Source organism: Gymnodraco acuticeps, unplaced genomic scaffold, assembly GCF_902827175.1.
Source record: "Gymnodraco acuticeps unplaced genomic scaffold, fGymAcu1.1, whole genome shotgun sequence".
NCBI classification, from domain to species: Eukaryota; Metazoa; Chordata; class Actinopteri; order Perciformes; family Bathydraconidae; genus Gymnodraco; species Gymnodraco acuticeps.
In genome coordinates this window covers 2,510,842-2,533,179 of record NW_022990224.1, presented here as the reverse complement: position 1 = coordinate 2,533,179, position 22,338 = coordinate 2,510,842, and the positions used below count along the sequence as shown (strand labels likewise).

Genomic DNA, 22,338 nt, shown 5'->3' with positions numbered 1-22,338 from the left:
ATGTGTGAATGGACTGAAAGTAACTTAAAACCTGAGTCTTCCCCCAAAGCTTACATTGTTATTGAAACATTTTTTTTTTCCTTAAAACAAAACAAACAAATCACTTTATTCTCAGTAAAATATCTCTATACAGTCATGAAATATTAACACAATAAGTGCATAGTCAAAATTATAAATTGCTTTGCTTCAACTATTTAAAAGTCAATAATTAAGAATCACTGTCAAAATACTTAAATAATATAAAATATTTGAAACCGCCTGAAACACTAATGTCATGGCTGTATTGGTTCTTCTTTGAGCCATGCTCGTACAAAAACCCTGCCTAACCAAAGCAAACTGAATGTTCAGTTTCACCTCCTTGAATGAAGTCAACATTTAACACAACACAACTTAGTATACACTGTAAAAATACAATTTACAAAATGCATACAGTATATACACTATACCTGCCTTTATGTGTGTAGCTCTATCCATTAACTGAACGATAACTTGCAAACAATTATAGAAAAATAATGTCAAATAACAAATCAATAGTTATTGCTTCATACAAAAGAGATTAACTGCTGAAGGCCTCATCGAAAAATAAATAATAAAATGTAGTAGGTTTGAAATCACCATAACAAGGTAAATTACGGGTTCTCCTTCCCATCGAGTGAGTTTTTGTTATTGTTGTGTTCTTGAATAGCACAACTTAAGATACATCATCTGACTTTTTCCAGTTCAGGCTGTACGTGTTAAGCTTGGAGAATACATCAGGAAAGAGTCGAAAGTCATTGTTAATATTCCTTTCTTTCCAAATGCGTTTTCTGCCGTTGTGTCTGTAAGAATAAGAAAAACATGTCATTTTTTTGCACTGTACAATGACTAAAACTTCTACAGGTTGACTTTTGAGGATCTTTTTAAAGTCCAATCAAATGAAGCATTGAAAGCAATTACTGGGATGTTAATTGTAGAGTTCTTGCAAACGGCATCTTCAAAATTAAACGACAGTATCGTGAGTCTCATTGAATGTAAAAGGTACAGATAATGTATTTGTAGATTAGTGTCTCACCGGTTATAAACACAGGGTAACGTGCTGATATATTCTGGACCTGCAAACGGACCAAACAAGCAAGGTAGTCTGGCCCATCTCTTGACATGAGGTCGCACTCATGATAAGGCAAGATCTCCAATATTCCAGCCTCTTGGCAACAGTTCAGGAAGTTCTGCTTCTCCTTTCCCTCCAAACTCAACCTGCATATGAGAGTAGGTTTTAAACTTTGCAATCGGCATTATTCTTTCATAAAATGATGACACTATGGTATCTGAAAATATTAGGAAAATCTGTGAAAAATATCTCAATTTAAATATCTCAATTTATGGAAAACCACGGTTAGTGCCAGGTCAGAAATATAGTATAAATGATCCCAAATAAGTTTGAACATCTGTGTATTGCTATATAGGGAGGTTTTTTGTAGACATTTTTTCAAAAGTTAACCCCTACCTTGCATTTTCTTTTAGCCAACGGCTGTCTCTGTAGTGCAACATCCATTTCCACTTCCCCGTTTTGCTTAGCTCTTGCAAAACCTCTGACGTTTTTTTGATGTTGCCTTAAAATGAATACAAAGTTTATATAATGAGTACAATTGTCTGCTTAATTGACACAATATGAAATAACAATAATTTGTTTTTTCAGTGAAAAGTGCACCTACAAAGGTTCAGGTGCTCCAGGCCTGCTCTGTCGAACATTATAAAGCCACCCCTTGTGAAAAGCTCCTGATGGGTTAGATTCACAACATCATCTGGTTCGTCAATTCCAGTGAACTGCACAACTGGGGACTTCCTGAGCTCAAGCAAATGCGGGACCTGAAATATCAGAGTCATTAATGCGTGAATTGAAAAAGTCCTGTCATAATCTTTGTCTCAAGCAGAACAATTACCTCACAAATGTGCTCTGCAATGTCTTCATTCCTGAGGATGATGAGTAGAGATGAATGACAATCCTCACCAAGGAAGAACTCGGTTGGCTGTACAGCAGTGTGACCCTCTGACTCCAATTGTACCTTTTGAAAATCAAGGAGAAATCAATCAAACTTTTAAATCAATTTTTCATTAGCAAATCTTGCACTGCTTGCTCTAATGTATTTTGTGAAAGCATATACAGTGGGGCAAAAAAGTATTTAGTCAGCCACCAATTGTGCAAGTTCTCCCACTTAAAAAGAAGAGAGGGCTATAATTTTCATCCTAGGTATACCTCAACTATGAGAGACAAAATGAGAAAAAAAATCAATCCAGAAAATCACATTTTTAAAGAATGTATTTGCAAATTATGGTGGAAAATAAGTATTTGGTCAATAACAAAAGTTCATCTCAATACTTATATATACCCTTTGTTGGCAGAGGTCAAACTTTTCTGTAAGTCTTCACAAGGTTTTCACACACTGTTGCTGGTATTTTGGCCCATTCCTCCATGCAGATCTCCTCTAGAGCAGTGATGTTTTGGGGCTGTCGCTGGGCAACACGAACTTTCAACTCCCTCCAAAGGTTTTCTATGGGGTTGAGATCTGGAGACTGGCTAGGCCACTCCAGGACATTGAAATGCTTCTTACGAAGCCACTCCTTCGTTGCCCGGGCAGTGTGTTTGGGATCATTGTCATGCTGAAAGACCCAGCCACGTTTCATCTTCAATGCCCTTGCTGATGGAAGGAGGTTGTCACTCAAAATCTCACGATACATGGCCCCATTAATTATTTCCTTTACACGGATCAGTCGTCCTGGTCCCTTTGCAGAAAAACAGCCCCAAAGCACGATGTTTCCACCGCCATGTTTCACAGTAGGTATGGTGTTCTTTGGATGCAACTCAGCATTCTTTCTCCTCCAAACACGTCTAGTTGAGTTTTTACCAAAAAGTTCTATTTTGGTTTCATCTGACCATATGACATTCTCCCAATCCTCTTCTGGATCATCTAAATGCTCTCTAGCAAACTTCAGATGGGCCTGGACATGTACTGGCTTAAGCAGGGGGACACGTCTGGCACTGCAGGATTTGATTTCAGTCTTCCCAGCCTGGTGCAGATCTACAATTTTGTTTCTGGTGTCTTTTGACAGCTCTTTGGTCTTGGCCATAGTGGAGTTTGGAGTGTGACTGTTTGAGGTTGTGGACAGGTGTCTTTTATACTGATAACGAGTTCAAACAGGTGCCATTAATACAATTAACAAGTGGAGGACAGAGGAGGCTCTTAAAGAAGAAGTTACAGGTCTGTGAGAGCCAGAAATCTTGTTTGTTTGTAGGTGACCAAATACTTATTTTACCGAGGAATTTACCAATTAATTCATTAAAAATCCTACAATGTGATTTCCTGGATTCTTTCCCCCCATTCTGTCTCTCATAGTTGAAGTGTACCTAGGATGGAAATTACAGGCCTCTCATCTTTTTAAGTGGGAGAACTTGCACAATTGGTGGCTGACTAAATACTTTTTTGCCCCACTGTAAGTGTACAGGGGGATATTCAAGGGCAATATGAGGTTGTTAAATTATTTTCATTTACAAAATGACAAACAACCTTAACTGGTCAAATAAATGTATTGAAACACTACATAAAACAAAACATGAAATGCTAAAAAAATCCTTTTAAAAACCATCTCGGGATTTTTTTATCGGTTACTCCACCCAAAATGTATCTTTTCATTTTGAAACAGTCATAACCGTAGGCTTGATAAAAATAATCTAAAAAACGTTTCACAATGATACTTCATTACGTTAAAATTAGAAGTTACTAGTGGACATGACAGATTTCTGTGAAAATATGTTTATGGTGTAAAAAGGTATTACATGGAAATGTCCTCAGCCTCGCCTGCATGCATATGACTCACATGTATTCAAGTGATTCACACAATAATGGCTTAAGACATTGCTTTAAAAAAAAGTATTGTTGAGACATTTTTATTTTGATCTCCGGTGTGTTATTAAGTTAGATCATCATAACGTAGCTTACCTTGATGATATTGTTCACATTTAGGTAGTTTTAAAATAAATTCTTATAATTGCCACATTATTTTCACTGTCGTGTTAAATTACTATTAACAGTGGCTTTACAAACAATTTGTTTTATTGTAGCAAATGAACAACAAAGAAACACAAGGGTCTCAATGCAACAGAAGGATTGCTGGGAAAAATAGTAGTAAGGCATTCCATTAGTGTTAAGGTTCAGTACTGGGAGACAGCCAAATAATGTGTCCAAAACACTATTATTATATTAGTATAACTAGTAATTCAAACAAATTACCACCTTAATTAGTGTTTGTTAATTCTACTTTCACACAATGTGTGATAGTACAATAGAGTGGCATTGGGCTGGTCACAGTGCAGTAGGACAGATCATAGTCCTGGGGTAGTGAGGACTCAGAAGAATAGTAGACAGTTATATTTTGTATAGATATTTCATTTTCATCTGACCAAACCTCTAATCTCAAAATATGTTTTACGGTCATTTTCTAAACAAGGGATGAGTTTTACACTGTCAAAAATTATGTTTGTGTAGCATACCACTTTAGTTAGCAAAACAATATAGTTAATAGAAGCTTTATAGAAATACACAATTTGAAGTTTTTTTAAATTAGTCTTACCTTGGTTTCTTCAAAGAAGTCATCCTCTGACGTCACCATGATGTAGAATCTGTATTTTGTTTTACAGGATTTCTTCACAACTGAATTCAGATTGCTGTGAAAACTCTCATCCATCTCTCTCTTCATTTGATCACAGAAGTCAAAATGGTTACTTGGTTCAGTCTTTGAGTAACCTCTATCCATTCGGAAGTGCTTTGGTCTAGATGAGACCTTGTTGGCATCGCAGACTTCATTCATCATTGCCTTGTACAGTCTGGCATACTCACATTTCAAACCAGAGATTCCAGGATGTTTCATTGGGTTATCTGTTTCTTGGGATAATTTCTGAGGATGCAAAGTACTTCCTTCTTTAGCAGAGACTGCAAGATCTTTCCTCTCAGACAGGTCTACCTTGATTTTATGTCCAATAAATGACGGTGCATCCAAATGTGCCAATGGATCCAAAGAATCCTCCTGCTCCTCTAGACTGCTAAAGTGCACAGTCATGGGACTGACGCATGACAAATTCACTTTATCATGCGTGTCCTGTTGGCAGATGGGTTCCCTGTTCTTCCTTTTTAAAAGCAGTTTCATTTGTTCTGAGAAGATTAGGCACTCCTTCTCCATTGACGCCTCAGTAGGGTCATCTTGAATGCACCTCTGAGAAACCTGCTCCAGAAAAGAAGGAGATCTCTCCTGGCTAGAATTATGGACCGTGCACATGAGTGAGCTGTTAGGTCCCATTGACAGACTGTCATCTATTATGCCACATTGTTTGTAATCTGCATCTGAAGTCGATGCATTTGAGCAGTTTTTCTGATACATCTCAATGCTCTGTTTAGTTGCTTGCCCAATTTTCTCAACATTTGTCATGAATCCTTGGTTTTCATCAACAAGTCCAGAAGAATTTTGTTCAGAATCACAAGAGTGCACAGGTAGAGATGGTGAAGGAATCCTGTTGAATTGTGTTATGTCACTTCCTTGGTGCTGACCGAAGGAATCTAGAAGTATAAATTCATCTTCATCTGATTTGGGCTCACTGTCACTAACACTTGATAACAAACTTCTCTTTGGAGGAAGCTCACTAGCCCCTTGCTTATAATCAAGTCCTTCAGAAGTTCTCTTGAGGCTTTCTGTCTTTTTCTCCAAGAACATGGTAAGGATTGTGTTGATTGCGACTTCTGCGGATTTAGTCTTTGCATTTCTCGACAAATTTGACATTACAGTGTTTTCAATTTGCTTGTCTTTAGAAATGAAATCTCCTTTACTTTCATCACTCTTGGAAGGTTTCACTGCCATGATAGGACGCTGACTGTATGAACGTGGTTCCTGACTTAAATTGGTCTTGGATGTTGTGTTATGTTCATCTTGGTCAGTATTTTGATTAATGTCTTGCAAACTCTCAGTGGAGGGAACAGATCTTGAGGGATGACACATATCTGGCCCAATGGAGGTTTCTTGTAATTTATCAGTTTTTTCGAGGAGTTGATGAACTGATGATTCAGTTTCCTGTAGCTGCAACTTTACTCCAAGTACTTCCTCTAGTTTGCTTTTGAAAGGCGCTATAAGGATGTGAGCTGTTGATTCTTTGTGCAGTTCTTGTGAGGTAGAGGCTGACGTCATTGTCAACGTTGTATTGCTAATTTTCTTGTCCTTAAAGTCAGATGATGTGTGGCTTGGCATTATGCCAGAGGGGATATACTTGCTTCTGAGGTTAGGGGTTTTATCCGGAGAGTGTTTATCAGCTGTTTGAATCTGGCTGGATGTGTCAACATGGTTTGATTTTGAGAAGTACTTGTGTATACTTTTTAAAACTCTAAGAGTTCTTAGTTCCACATCAGGGTCAAGATCATTATGTGGGTTGGCATCACTATGAACTGTAGACCTGTTAGGCATCTCATTCTGTAGGGATGTTAAGCCTCTGCTATGACATTTCGGAGTCATGTTTTTGGAGGTTTTACTGCCACAAAAAATCGTTACACTACTACTTCTAGGGCCAGAGCCAGTTGGGTGCTGATATGGTGTCTCATCCATAGTTGGGGTAGGGCACCGGTCGTCAGATTCACTTCCAGAAACTTTTTCAGCATTCAGTTCTGCCTTTTTACTGTTTATTTTAGATGTACTGCATACCCCAGTGGGAAGGACAGTTTCAGGGCAGGTACTAACACAGATCATTGGTACTCCTTCCTTGACAACTTCTTTAATATTGCCTAATGAGCTTGAATTGTGTGGTTGTTCTGCATCCTCTTGGGAGGTGTCGATTCCAATAAATGGAATGACAATTCCCTTGTAGATCTTTTCCAATCCCTCATTTGGTTTGAAGATCTGATTGACATCCATTCCCTTTATCGGTGCCACTTCAGCTTCAAGCCGAGGGGATTGAGACTGATGAGGAAATAGTTCTTTTTGAGTTGCGTCAACAACCTTTTGCTCTTCCTCAATTGAGTTGGTATCCTGGTCTTCATGATTGTGACTACTCAGAGTCAAGTTTGCCAATACTCTGTTATTGCTTCCGTTTTTACATTGGTCTTTTGTCAGGGGAATAGACCCATCTGCATTAGAGCCATCCACAATAGAGTTCTTCTCATCAGATCTGGGTGATAGTGCCATCTGATAATGCACCTTATCTGCCAAACTGATATCGATTTCTGAATCGTCTTCAACTGCAAGATCTTTAGAAATAGACTTAATTTCTAATTGAGCTTTTTCTGTATTTTCTGACATCGCATTTTCACCTGACAATGCACTGTCTTTTTCGTGGTTGGCCTCAGGTTGTTGCTCAACCAATGGTGGTTTGTGACGACACTCTTCGATGCAATCCAGCTTTAACGAGACCACAGCTGAAACGCAACTGTCTTTCTGATTAAGTCCAATTCCTTTTCCAGAGGCATCTTCGATTACTTCACCTTTGTGTACTGTAGAACAATCCAGATCTTCTTTAACAATTTCATCCTTGCCTGGTGAGACCGATACAGCTTCCTTCCTAGATAACGGCTTCTCATTTTCTACAAGATTTCCATTGCAGACTATATCCGATTCTTTCTTTGTAGAATCATAATTCGTATGAATTACTTTTGGAGAAGGTTCTTCATTGCTTTCTTGGCATGGCGTTTCTTTCTTTCTTTGTATGGCTTTCATTTCATCATGCTCAACTTCAGGAACCACATCACATGCTTTTTTGTTTAGGTCCACCTCTATACCTCTCACAGATTTGTAGAAATCCTTTCCATGTTTTTCAATCAAACTTATCCCTGTGGCCTCTGAATTGCAGATGCCATCTATCATTTTGGACTTGTCGTTTTTGCATCCAAATAACAAGTGGCCAATTCGTGGAGCATTGTCATCATTTTCTGGCTGAAAGAATATTAGTTTCATCTCTTGTGCAGGAATGTATGTTCCATCACCTTGAAAAATGTGAAGAACATTGTGCTCCAGGGTTCCATCTTTTTGCAAAGGTGTAGAAGTCGTCATATTTTCATGAGTGCTTCGGAAATCATTCATCTCATTGACAATCATTGTGGACTGGACCATCTTTTTGTAACACTGCAAATATAAGAAAACATAAGAAATTATCTTTAGGAACCTGTGATGGATTTATACTCTTTTCCCCAATAGTGACGGTCGAAAGGGATAATCTATTTCTACTGTACCAGGAGTATGCATCAATATTTGAAGGGTTTGCATGGGAGCTTGGTTGTTAGGTACAATGGTTCTTGGTAATGTCTCCCATTGCAAATGGGTCCATGGCTCTCCCCCATAGGAAGGCCAAACAGGAGATATATAACGTTATCTGAACCATAAAAAATTGGGACTTCCTTCAAAAGCCAAGCTCTCCATCATTTTTGACCAGACAAACCAGACCGATGAAAGTTATTGTGCTTTGTTGGAGATACAACATTTTTTTGTGGAGAGCACAAAACTTTGGATTCATGATTGCTAAACTGTCCCCAGTAAAGAAGACGGACAGTAAGTAACCACTCAACAGGAACACGGTAAGGGCAGTGTTTAAAGACTGGCTAATGGAAAATAAAATGTCTCGTTTACAAGGCAACAAAACCTCAATCGGTGCTGCCGTCAATTTAAATTATGTTTAAACTGTTGATACCAGCATGGATTATTTTTCCCTAGTAGAAGCAAGACAATGATTTTTATTCTGTAAGAGTCGATACTCTCAGCATCCTAGGAGGCTTGAGACATGAGGTCTGTCCAAAGTCAATAATCAGGGCCGTGCCTCCCTACAGGCCGATCATGCAGACTGCGTTGGGCCTCACCTTGAGGAGGGTGCCTCAACTGAGCCGAAAATGTGGCGTACCTATGCGCTGCAATTAGTGTAGCGCGGCACGGTTTCGCCGCTGCGAGGCTCCACTAGCCATGTTGGCCAGGGACGGCCCTGTCCACAATTATTACTATTTGGAGTTGTGGCCAAAAGGTCTGAGGGAAATTTAAGAAAGCTTGTGACTCTCATTAAGATGCATTCTGCTGGAAGAAAACAAAACTGTAGATTGTCTCTTCCAACTTCTATGTTTGCATGTCTATGATAACATGACAAGCACACAAATCAGATCTTATAACGTTTCATTATTTTAAAGAACACCAATAAATCATGACAAAAACATAAAATGCAGGATAGATTGCAGAAACAATAAAATTAGAACCATACCCGAGTTGTGATGGTCTTCTGTTGTCCCGCAGATGACTTGAGAGGGTTTAAGGTGTCAATGGTGTATTTCCGATTACTGGATACAAAAATTTTCATTCTGTTTTGTGAATCAGAAGTGACTATCTCTGCACTGGAGTTTCTCATTGACAAGTCCAAAATCACAGATCCTTGCCGTAACACAGAATCATCCTTCTTGCTGAGGTCCATAGCATTGGGAATCAATGGGTCTGCAGTCTTTGTTACACTTGGGAGAGGAACCAATGAGTTGACCTTGAGCTCAGGCTGAGCTGTTGCTGACACCATTCCACAGGACATTTCCAAAGAATCACTCTCTTCTGGACATAGGTCAATATTAAAGAACCTGTCTGTTGACCGGCTGTAGAACAGACCGATCCACATGTGGACGATCAGTCGCACCTCTTCACTGGTGTCTTCAATGGAGAAATCCCATGGGCTATCGAAGATGTAAATGTACAAATATTAACACTTTCAGTTGAATAACTGATTATCATGTAATCTGAACTAAAAGTCAACTTTAAAGTATATAGCCCACATTTGTTAGCAAGATACAAGTACAGCAATTCAACTATGTGAAGAGATTCGTTAAAAATGTTGTGTGGATATTTTGAACACAATGTACATACCCATGCAAGGCTCGGATGATAGTTCTATCCTTTGAGTCATTTGTGAACTTGCTGTCCAGATCAAAGTCATAGTTTTCTTTCCAATGCTTTGTGACTTGGATAGATCCATCCTTGTTAGCAAAGGTACGAGAGTTTCTGAATTTTATTCTGCACACCTTGTTTACTTTCAGGTAGTCAGGAGTCCTGTGGTTTTGTTCTGTCCTTAATTTCTTGGCAGTAGGGTGTAGTGTATTAATTCCATCGCCAAACATTTTCTGGTGATGTTGCAGCAGTCTGGTAGAACCACTTAAAGGAGAAACCTGGAAGGGTGTACCTGACAGACCCAACAGTAGAGAGGAAGACGGGGGCAATGAGTAAGCATGTTCTTTAGATATCAAATCAACCAATTCACTGCATCCCACAGGATGGCTTGGAGAAGGACACTCAAGAGGTTGCATGGGTCTAGCAGCAGGCTGTCTAAGCAGAGCATGAAGAACTGACTCTTGTTCAGCACTGGTAACATCTTTTGTAAGGTCACACTTCTTCAAACTTGTCTCAGGTTTTCTCTCAAGAGCTGGATCTGGTTGTGGTGGAACCTTTTCATTACTGACACTGAGTGCCAAGTCAGCAAGTAAGTTCAAAGCATCTGTAGATGAGCAAGTACTGTTCTTTTTTTCCTTAACAGTCTTCCTGACAGATTTATCTCTAGTATTCTCTTTGTATTTGAGTTTCTCACTGGCATAACAAGCTGGGGTTTGAAAATGCAACCACCCTGTGAAGACAAAACAGAGGAGAAAAAAGAAAAAACAGCATGAAAATAAAAAGTAGCACATTGAAAGCATTTTAAATATACCAATGTATATCTATTGGGAACCTGCCACCAACTTGTAAACTAGGTCATTATTTAAAACAAAAAGGTATTTGTTTATTTGGCCAACACCACCACATTTGGGTGCAGATGAACAGGCAAAAATGAAGCACAAACAAGAGAAAAGCATAAGCAAAGAAAGAAGTAGCAAAGGGCAGCGAAAGCATGCCGAGGACAGATGCAAAGCTTAAAGATCCAAGAAAATAGTCAATTGAAATGTCATTAATAATACTGAAGACATGTCATCATGCACACAAAACAAACATTTAATTTTTAGAATTTTGAAATAAGACTTACATTTCTTTTTAACACACTCTGTAGGGATGCCTTGGTGCTTTTTGAGCATTTTAATCCTTCCCCTTCTCGGAAAGATTGATGGAGGCTTTTGTAGGATTTGAGGTTGGTTGTCCAAAATGGTTTGTACTTGTGTCCCTGATGATTCTTTCCTTTGTTGGTTTTCCTGATCCTGTGTCTTCTTTATATTATCTGGTGTCTCTTTAGGGGTCAGGCCTAGGGCATATGCAAAAAGAGGGTCAACTGACAGCCTCTTTGAAGCTTCCCCGACATGCATAATGGTTTCCTGGACACTTGTAATGCTTGTGTCAAATTTTCCATTCTTGAGACAGGGCTCACTTGTTTCTGCAGTATCTGCAGTCGTTTCCTCTGGCAATAGAAGAGCCGTTTTTCGCTTTCCTCTTAGAAGAACTGATTTTAATTTACTCAACAGAGATGCACCCTTTGTGGCAATCCTTTTTGGAGAAAGGGTATGAAAGTATTTTCTTTTAACAACTTCTGAGGGAGGGGTTGCTTTGCCATCAGTTTTTGAAGAATGGTCACTAATCTCTCGATTCAGAGTCAATAAACCATTGCCATCATCTGATGCTCCTAAAATATTGTGTTCAGGATTGACCTCATTGTCAACAGCATTTTGAAGGGTGTTCCCTCCATCTTTGGATGTTGAGGCCTCTGTTCCGCCCACTGATTCGACTGCCTCATGAGCATTCACAGAGGCATCAGCCAATACTTTTTCAGGTATGAGTTCATCTTTATCAGATTGAAGTTTATCTTTTAAAGACCTTATCTGATCGGCAAAATCAACAGAGCCATGAGGAACCAGGATTCTTCCACATTCACTGATGACTGGCTTTAAGTCCCAGCGCTCGGTTTTTCTTCTCAAAGGTAAAGCTTCAAGTTCCATTAAAATGTTGCTTCCCAAGGTTTGCTGTCCAGGGTCTATCTTTTTCTCCTCTGGTACTGTTAATTCAACAGAAGCAGATATAACCTTCTCATTTTTTGCTGACAGTTTTTTTAATGTGCCCTTTTGCCGACCTTTCCTCCTATCAATTTTTGAAGGATTACCCAACTGTGGGTGGTCTGAAGATTCCTTGGCCTGGCCTTCCTTCTGACTCTTTAAGTTCTCATCCACTTCTGGTACTTGTAAACTGGGAGGGTCAACACAAGCTTTGGATACTTTTTTTCCCCGACCTTTGGAATGTACCTTGCGTAGTTTCTTCCGTTGAGTTTTTGAGAGATTGGGGACCTCTGGGCAATCCAAAATGTTTTTGGTTGTAACCGTCTTATCATTCAGAGAGTTCACTCCTGCTGTTTGTAATTTGTCTGTTGTAAAACCAGACAAATTAAAGTCATTGTGATTTGTTGCAGATACAGTACCGATTATACTTAAACCCTCATCAGTGACAGTTCCCTCAGCAGAAGTGATGCTGACAATAAGCTCTGCAGGAAGGTCATCTGATTTAGAAGGAGTCAAAAGACTTTTTGACGCCATCTCATCAGCTTTGATCAACACAGTCAGATCAAATTTGCCAGTGTCTTGGGAAACATCTGCAGCTTGCAAATCATTTGCTAGAACATTTTGAGAGACATCTGTAGAGTCAACTTGTGCTGCAGCATTTTTAACGTTTACAGGAGATCTCCGTCCTGTCAACTGATCCTCTGACTCCATGCTAACAGAATTAGCTGGTGCCTCTTCAGGAGATGAGTAAAATATGTAGACATCATCATCATCAAGGTATTCCATTCGATCCTCTCGTCCAGTCGCAAGGATTTCTGAAGCCTTGGACACTGGCAGTTGAAAAGAGAGAGGTTTGCTGAGGTAAGTCCTGAAGCTCTGCCATGCCCTGTTAGTCCACTCCGGAGATAAGTAGAAGTTCTTGTGGGCATCCGGTACATCATACTGATCTGGAAAGATGCTGACTTCCCTAGATGGAATTGATGCAAATCCAGGATTTATTAGTGCTGCGTAACTCTGCATATGCTGCACCAAGACTTCACACAGCTCTTCGCCTGGATCAATTGGGGTTTTCTCAACTTCACACTCTGCATAACTTAGCACTGGTAGAACCTGAAGGATGTCAGTTGAGATGGCAGGCTTTCGCTGAACAAGTTTTGTGTCTGTGGAAATTCAAGAAAGAATAATAGTTTGATATCTTCTTTGTATTCATGACTATTTCAACATATCAAATGAAAATATAAACTGTTAAACAAATGCTGTAATTACCTCTCCGTATAATTTGTGACACTGGAAACACAAATATGCCTTGCAGGACATCAGTTCCATTGGACCCAGTATCTGGGGAAATAAACGCAGATACTGTATGTGGCTGATGTGAAGTTGAATTACGAACAAAGATCTTTTGGTGTGGGATTGAAAACTTTGTCATCAATTTCATATCTTACCATCATATGTGAGGAAATGAGAAGAGTGCAACAGGATAAGAAAACCACCATCATGCAGCTGAAAAGTGAGAGCCTGTGAATAAATAAGCAAGTTTGTCAGATAAACATTTTGAATTTTGTGTAGCAAGTACAATTCAACAAAAACTGTTTCAAGGACATTTCCAGTGCTAAAATAACGATTCACTAGACCATTAATTATTGATCGATTAGGTTATTAAGACATTTTATGATACAAAATGATCAGTCAGTCACTGGTAACGATTGTACAAATGTAAGTGTTTGCTTGGTTGTAGTATTATTACTTTAGGCTTCTGATTTTTAGTCAACCCGAATTAAATACCACTTTTGGCACTGATAAACTTTAATTGACATTGTAATCATTTTTTATGTTTTAATTCAAAAACTCACTATCTCTCAAAGAATGATAACAAAACAGAAACTCACTAGATCTTTTTCTTTGACCTCCTGCAGAAGCAGAGCAAGTGACTGGGTTTCTACTGCCCCACAGGGAACAAACTCACACAGAGTGCAGTACAAGCCATCTAGAAAGACTGACAAACATACAAAAAACATAATGCATCAATGAAATGTTCAGAAACTCTGCACAAAAAGATGTTTTTTTTTCTATTATATTCTAAAAGCACACCTTCACCAGAGAAACAGGTTTCAAAGACGGCTTTTGGCAACAGCTGTCTCAGATCTGACATGGATATTGCTTGGTCAATTTTTACCACTGGTGGCCTTTAATGGAAAAGATAAAACAAAAGCACAAAAAAATAGATTATATAATCAAACTTTTCAAAGATATTTAAGTATTAAAAGTTAGTATTTTTAAATGCTTCACATTTTAACTTACAGTTCTGCAGGAATCAAGGCCCCGGTCGTAGTCCTTAGCCCAACATCATATAACTGGGCCCCTAGTTCAAGCTGACCCCTCCATGGAAGGTAATGAGGAACTGGAGTAAGAAAAAACTATTAAAAATGACTGTTTTTTTAAAAAGGGAGGATATTCATGACATTACAATTTCAATCTAAGCGATCGTTTACAGAATCAGCTACCATTCATCATAGGCTTTAGTAGGCTCACTTTAAAGGCTAAAGTGAAGACACTGGTAAAGTGGGAAACATCAAAACCAAAATAAATCTAAGGGATACATTTGTAACAAACATGTCCTGCTATCTTGTCAGGAGCCAAAGTTGGGCAAAATGTTGGCTTAGTTGATTTGGGGGCATAAACAAATCCATTCATTTACAATGGGGGGGTTTCTAAGCAGTTTACAGAATTCTATCATCTAGTTAATTAATCCAATCGCAAATGTTATATTTAAAATATATTACTTACCAAGTTTTCTCTCCACTCTAAAGAAAGATAAATCAGGCAAACAATTAATTGATTTGGCTTAAAGATTCTCAATTTGTAAGAATTGGTATAGTTTATTACTCAGGGTTGAGTCATGCTTTGTTGTAATGATACAGTACCTTTTCTCTGGGGATGCTACAGGTGTTGCTTTGGTATCCGTATATGAGAATGATACAATTGCAAAAGGACAGGCAGCACTGGGAGATTGGGATGTACCATTGCTTTCATCATTTAGCATCTCATACATGTAATACTGCAAAGACAAAAATAGACAGACTTGAAATGCCTGTTGTCTACTCCCCAATAGGTTCAAAGGGTTCATCTACACAGAAAAATAAGAAATACACATTATCCTCACTGATGATTTTCATCACCAGTCACATTCTTACCTGGGTTCTCTCAAAGGCGAGAAAGGAGCTTGTTTTAGCAGATACTGAAGGCAACTGCTCCGACACATGACAGTCGAACCCTGCAGTGGGTGCAGTGAGATTCTGCGTGTAGTTCTCTGAAACGTTTTTGACTCTACCCTGTGGTAAAAGAAAGCAGTGATGTTGTTCATTACATGTTTTCTTTGAATGGAACAAAGGAGCAGGGGGACCTATTAGGCTAATTTTCAGGTTCATATTTGTATTTTGTTGCACTACTGTGTAGTACATGCTTTAATGTTAAAAAAAAGTCTTTATTTTTCTCATACTGCCTGTGCTGCAATACATCTGTTCACCCTCTATCTGAAACCAGAGCCCAGTCTGCTCTGATTGGTTAGCTGGTCGGCTCTGTTGTGATTGGTCAACCACTTAGAGGTGTCCCGCCCCTAAGCCTATCAAGTACAATGTGTTGGAGTGCCAGCCAATAGAAGCGCAAGTGTTACATAGCAATGTCATTATGTTACAGGGGGAGAGGGGGGGTTTGGGAGAGAAACTCCCTCTGTTGTGAACTTTGGGATTTTAGCCTTTACAGACCTTTTACATGCACAAAAACATATACAGATACACTACTGGAAAGGGTGAAACCCTAAAAAGAATAATAGGGCCTATTTGAGACAATTATTTGAATACCTTTGTCAGCCTGATGATGGCAATGTATCCAGATTTCCCATGATACCAGCGATTCAGATCCAAACAGTCAGAGTACATTGATATGTAAACACCTGAGTAAAACACAGAGAGATTAACTTAATATGTGTGCAGTTAAAAATAAGTGAAGGAAGGGTTTCTTATCAATATTTGAGGACATCATAAGCAACTACAATAATTAACTTCAAAGTGACTAATCCCAACAACTGACACTCCTACAGCAGCGAGGCCACACCTTGAAGCTTGTTGGCGTTCAAGGTCACACAACAGGATTGACAACTATCTGAAAACCTCACCCACTGCAGCTGAACAATGTTGTATAGTACAGAATGTTATTTCTAGACCATAAAACATGAATTACTCTACATTTACTAAAACAACTTTCCTCCTCCCTCAGCAGGAATAACCTCTAATGTTTGTATTCTACTAGTTACTTTCACTACTTCTAATGTATTTTAGTAAGGATTTAGTTCAATCTTATGGACATAAGTCCGACATTAGCTGGTTGAAGTATAGGGGCAGGTGTTGATGCTTCCTCACAAAAAGCCACTTTTAAAGGAGTGTTCATGTCTGGCAAAAATAATGCATTATCTTTAATAAGGTACGTAAGGTATTCAAATGTTATTAAAATATAAAAATATATAATTCAATGATTTCAATGGACTGACATTATAAGACACTTGACAATAAGGGACAGTTAGTGAACTTTTCTCAGTTTGAAATTCTGAACAAAGGAGGCCAAACAAAGGGCCAATAACCGGTCTGGTAGGTTTATACTCCTCCACCAGCAATGTTCAGAAAAAGTGAGATAAATTATGACATATTAGAAAAAGACTAACTTCATGAGCTTTCCAAATGTCTCTTTCTGCCATTAAGGAATGCTTGTGTCTGTTTTGATGTGAAAAAAAATTGTAACTACACAGATTGAAACACGCACGGGTGTGAAGTATAACACAGATTATGACCCCTTGCAACACTGCTACATGCAATGGCATGTGAGACAGTGGAGCTCTTGATTTCATGTGCTAATACAGTGTGGTTTCATTGTAACGTTTACAGAAGAACTGGGAATTTGACCAATATCTAAACATGTTGTCTTCCGCACGTCACTTATCAAAGAAAAGAGAGGGTGGAAGGTTAACAGACAATATCTCTGAGGAAACATTTCCATATTGCAGGAATAAAAGTAACAGGAAATAAAAATGCTGAATTCATTGTCTAACTGCTTAAGAAACAATTAATATCCTGTACAGCTGTGCACTATTTTACAGTTTCTGTTTCACTAAAGAAATGCTTCCACTTTCATTTGTATACATTTGTACAGTTTTAACTAGCTTTCACTTTCAAAAGGCAAGGGAGAACCAGACAATCAACACATATTTTTTCTTGGAGCATGATCTGCACTACAAATACTTTGAATAGGCCACATGCAATGTAATGGGCAAAGCTGGAAAGATAAAACCTTGGGATATATACTAAATAAGAAAGGATTTATGTAATTCTTTGCATGTTTACCAAATAACCAGTAAGTATATCTATGTTATATGTTACAGAAATTGTTGTGTACACATTTCAACTCTTTTCTGATTAGTAGTACAACCTCTTGTTTGTTTGTTTGTTCTGGTTGGGCTGACCATACTGAAATGTCACTGTGATCTCACTGCTGGTTAACAGTGGCAGTATGAGAGAGGGGAAAATGCTAAATCATTATATTTTACCTTTGGAAGGATCTCCCAGAGTTGTGCATGTGCTGTTTCCTGTGAGCACGCCAGTTTCTCCAAGATCATTAGCCTTTAAATAAATACAAATATCAGTTACGGGAAAGATCTAGAAGATTTGTTGGAGCATGTTTTTCTCAGGCGTGCCAACATTTCAAGTGTATTACCTTGTTGACATTGTCGAACAGCAAAAACCCATAGGATTCTTTCAGATCCTCCTCTGAATATCCTACTTCTCTTCTCTTTGCTCGGAAGGCATAATACTGTTGTGAAAGAATACAAAATATTTGGTCAAAGTCATTAATATTTCATGTTTGAGGTTCCTGTAATTATTAAAAGGGCAGTTTCTGTGTTGACGCATTAATTGTATTCTTTGACTTTATATTTCTTACATAGAAGGATATATACACATTAAGTATCCTAGTAGTTAAAGATAATGTTAAAAGGATACAGTATTAATAAGGGTAGGCCTATATGTTTTTATAAAATATGCATATTTAAAGGCTTCAAGCCTGTGCAGCTTTTAATAAATGTAAACGGATGTAAGATTAAGAATTACGTGTGGTTTAATATGTAATGACATTTATAGCTGGGACATGAAAAATAAGATGTTGACTGACCTTTTCTTCCAGTGCTGGATTTTTTACCAAGGCAGCGGACTTGTACCTAAAAGACTGCTTTGACTCCTCATACAAGTACGCACTTTTAATTGGAGTCAGAATATTGTTTTGAAAGACGAGAGAACTTTCTGAGACGGGTACTAAAAGGCCTAGAAGAGAGAAGAAGAAAAAACCATGAGTATCAAATCCAAGCGACAATGCGAAAATCAAACCAAATGTTATTTTTTCTACAACAACAACAAAAGTTTCCGATAACTATTTGTACTGTGAGACATGAGACCTTTTTCTACGTCCTTTTTTGGTATAATCATCCACAATTAGTGTATGTCTATCAGGATAATAAATATCCGATCTAAATATGTTGTTAATCCTAAAAGTGAAAGTCACACGAGGGGAAACAACTGAAGAAGATCGTCACCTTTACTCGAGGCACCACCATTCCCACTTTCCATTGCTGAGCACTTATGAAATCTGTCTTTCTCCCTTTTCCCTTCGTTCACGACAGTTGTCTCTCGTTTTAAACCTATCAACAGAAATATAAAGTCCCGTGTATCCTGTGACCAGTAAAGATTTCGAAGTAACTTGAGCTGTCGCCGCAGCTCCGATAGACATATTTATGCGACACAACCAGGAAGTTACAAAATAAGCGACAGTCCGGACACGTAGACACAAAGATATCCTCTCAAATCCACTTTTTAACAGTTCCGTAGATCAGTAAATCCGCGTTATTTAGAAAGGTCTTCAGTTATTCACGCTGGAGGATCGAACCGAACGAGTTCGTCACGAAAAAGAAACAGAAACCTATCGAGGGCGAAAGCATCCATCTTGAAACTGTACTAGACCAAACTGAGGTGCTGGTTGTGGAGCCAGTCTGCGCTTGCGGCTCCCTACCCCTCCCATATGTGTTCCTATTCGTCGCGAGAAACATTAATGATTGCTAACTGTAAAACGTACTAACACTGAAAAAGGACTACGTTTCGACCCTGAACACGATAAACCTGGCCGTGTTTGGAGGTTATAGTGTGGTTTCTACAATACATGGAGGCTCAATGAACATAGTTGAGTGTAACTACAGACTGCAGGGGAAGTTGGGAGTCATTGCTAACACATATTTCACTTTTACACAGTTTAGCACACACTCACATTGAAAGCAGCACCAAGCCTTAGTTCCCGGTTTTATCTTTGCTAGTTATATAATTCAATGTGAAGTATTTATAAACTAGGTATGCAATCAGTTAATATTCTTATTATTTTCAAGAATAATAGTTTGGTAAAAAAAATATTGGAAAATGTTTATCTCAGTCCAAGTTTGGAGCTTTTGTAAAATGTAAAATGTGGGATATAGGGCTATATAAATAAACGTTGATTGATCAACTTTGTAGCCAAAATACAGACACTTAGGACTGGAAGAACAGTATTTCGCCATAGACATCCATTAAAAAATGTTTTGACATTTTGTATCACTTTTCCGATCCCAGGGTATTTATTTTTATTTTTTCCACCATATTGAGACCATCTCTGGTGTTCTTTTTTGGATGTAGATTTCATTATATTTTATTACGTAGGCCTACAGCAAGCCCTTCTAGGTAATTCAAAAATGATGTATCTCATTCACCAGCTCTATGACCTCTTATTACAGGCTACCTTCTAAATAATGTTACCAAAAAATATTTTAAATGTATTTCATTATTTAATTATGACTCTATTGCCTCATCTAAGAAAAATAGTTGGTTAGATTCTACCGCAATACTATAGGCTACTGGCAATTGAGTAATCTAGGTTGTATAGAAATATTTATAAAGTATTATTTATTTACTCTAGAGTTTTGAAAACATGCATAAAATGATCGCACAACTGATTGAGGTTTTTTGACGAGTAACTGTCCATGCTATTGTTGAAAAATTTCGCCCATTTAAATCTAATCACATTCACATTTAAAATGTAAAGAACTACACCTCCTCGACATAAAATTAATGCAGTTGCTGCATTTGGTAAAACAAAAGCAAATCCAAGTCCAACACATCAAGGATTAGCATTAGTGTAACACTAGCTGGAGTTAGCGATGTTAGCTAGTTCAACCCATTGACTGTATGGTCCAACCACGCACGCACAAAAGATTCCCACCTTTGCACTTGGAAACGTCATCAATATGGGGATGTATCATTTTGATTTAGCTTTATTAAAAAGCTTTCTTTTAAAGGGGGACATTTGACCATGTTAGCTAGTACTGATTGTGCTTGCTAACATTAGCGATCGAGATCATGCACAGGTTAACAAGCAATACATACATTTGTTTCATATATTATTTGGTTTTTGTCTATTTTAGTCAAATATATAACTGGAATGCAGTGGTGGAAGAAGTATTCAGATGCTTCACATGGGCCCTTCACTTGAGTAAAAGTACCAATAAATGGTTGTCAAAATATTTCATTACAAGTCCTGCATTCAAAATCTTAAAGTACAAAAGTATTATTAGTCAAATGTACGGAAAATATAAAAATTATTGTGCAGAAAAATTGCTTTTATGTGTCTATATTTATTTATATTATGTGACATTTCTAGATAATATTGTTGCAGTGAAATGTTTCTGTAGTTGACCAACAAAGTTCTGAATGACTTTTTTGTAAAATATTTAAATCATTTGACTCTTTCGTGATTTAAAGAGTTAATCCACTAGTTTAATGTTTGTTGAAGGATTACAATTACATTATTTCCCTTTTAAATGTAGTGGAGTAGTATCAAGAAGCATTAAAGGGCCCATGTCATGCTTTTCCAGTTATTACCCGTCCGTGTGTTATGAAGGTTTTTATGCATGTAAACGGTCTGCAGAGTCAAAAACCCTCAAAGTGCACCCTGTAGCTAGTAAAACTCTAACACAGTCTATGCTGCCCCAAAACGCCTTGTTGGAGATTTCTCATTTTCCATTGTTTACTTCCTGGGTACTGTGACGTGTGAATACCCATAGGCCACACCCTCTGCCAGCATTTCACGAAACAAAGCTTCACAAACCTTTCAGCGATTCATGCCGGAAATGTACAGCGTAGGGCACTGAAGAACGATGCTGTTCCTACTTTGTTTGGACCAGCGGGAGATTCGGGTACACAACCTGTAAGTATTCATTGTTGTTTGTGTATTTATGATGTTTAAAACAAACAAGGTATCTACCACGACTGTTTAAATGGGTAAACGTTTTTCAGGCAGCTAAGCCATTGACACAGTGCTAACTGGGCTAACTAAGTTGCTAGCGTTTCCATATATCAACTCCAATGTCAGCAGATGGCCTTACATGTATCTCATAACAGGAGAATGTCTGCATTCACACACGAAATACTCATAGACAGTATACTACGGGTGATTTACCGTACGGTCAGTCGCAAAACTTAATTACATTATAGTTGGCGTGTATGCTACCGAGCTAAAAAAGAAGGCTACCAAGAGCTAGACATGAGTTTGCTAGGGAAAACATTGTTTTTATGCCAGCTACAATGAATGACCGAACGTAGAAGACAACCCGTATAAGATTGCAATTGTAAACATGTTCTTGCTAGCCTAATATGAACCACTAGCTGTTATTCATAGTAGGTTGGCATATTACACTGAACAACTAGCAAACGTAGATTAGCATATTAATCTAGCTGGCAAGCTAACGAACCTAAAACAACTAAGTTTCTCTAATATTTTTTGATTTGCATTTGATTTCGTCCAGCCAGATCAGGAAACTCCTGGCGTATCCGGCGGACAACACATGACGGGATGACCACTCTGATGCCTCGTCCTACAAAGCCCCAGCACCAGTTTACAAAGCTGCAATAGGCAAGATGCCGAAAACGCCTATAAGGGGAGGAATGGATGATATACAGTGTATATATATGTATATTTATATATATATATATATATATTACAAATATACATTTAAAAAAAACAAAACAACTTTTCATTGTTAGGGGGGCCACAGGTCAGTGTTAGGGTGGCACTGGCTCCCCCTAGAACCGCCCCTGGACAGCGACAACATCTTGCTAGTGCGTTGCATGATGGTTAGTCATTTTGTCCGACTTGGGCTGCTTCTCAGGTCGACTATTTTCATTTCCTCGCTCCTCGGTCCTCGGTCTCACCGGAAGTTGATTTGCCTGCGCCA

The 22,338-nt window shown here is 38.3% G+C and overlaps 1 protein-coding gene across 2 annotated transcripts; it reads right to left on the bottom strand.

The window, feature by feature from the left end:
• Window positions 1-69: 69 nt before the first annotated feature.
• On the bottom strand, window positions 70-19,069 carry tasor2 (transcription activation suppressor family member 2). Of its 2 annotated transcripts, none has more exons than XM_034218621.1 (22): window positions 18,622-19,069; window positions 18,204-18,352; window positions 17,751-17,846; window positions 17,584-17,656; window positions 15,848-15,939; window positions 15,182-15,319; window positions 14,912-15,045; window positions 14,775-14,791; window positions 14,289-14,388; window positions 14,079-14,173; window positions 13,877-13,983; window positions 13,433-13,505; window positions 13,254-13,325; window positions 11,033-13,147; window positions 9,889-10,639; window positions 9,245-9,698; window positions 4,606-8,127; window positions 1,920-2,042; window positions 1,692-1,845; window positions 1,484-1,589; window positions 1,052-1,233; window positions 70-818 (listed from the first exon to the last, which is right to left on the bottom strand). In XM_034218621.1, the coding sequence occupies exons 1-22, from the start codon at window positions 18,653-18,655 to the stop codon at window positions 721-723; spliced, it is 8,685 nt and encodes a 2,894-aa protein (XP_034074512.1). In that variant the 5' UTR covers window positions 18,656-19,069; the 3' UTR covers window positions 70-720. The 2 variants fall into 2 exon arrangements, with proteins under 2 accessions (XP_034074512.1, XP_034074514.1); XM_034218623.1 differs by having other exon boundaries at window positions 9,889-10,201.
• Window positions 19,070-22,338: the final 3,269 nt, after the last annotated feature.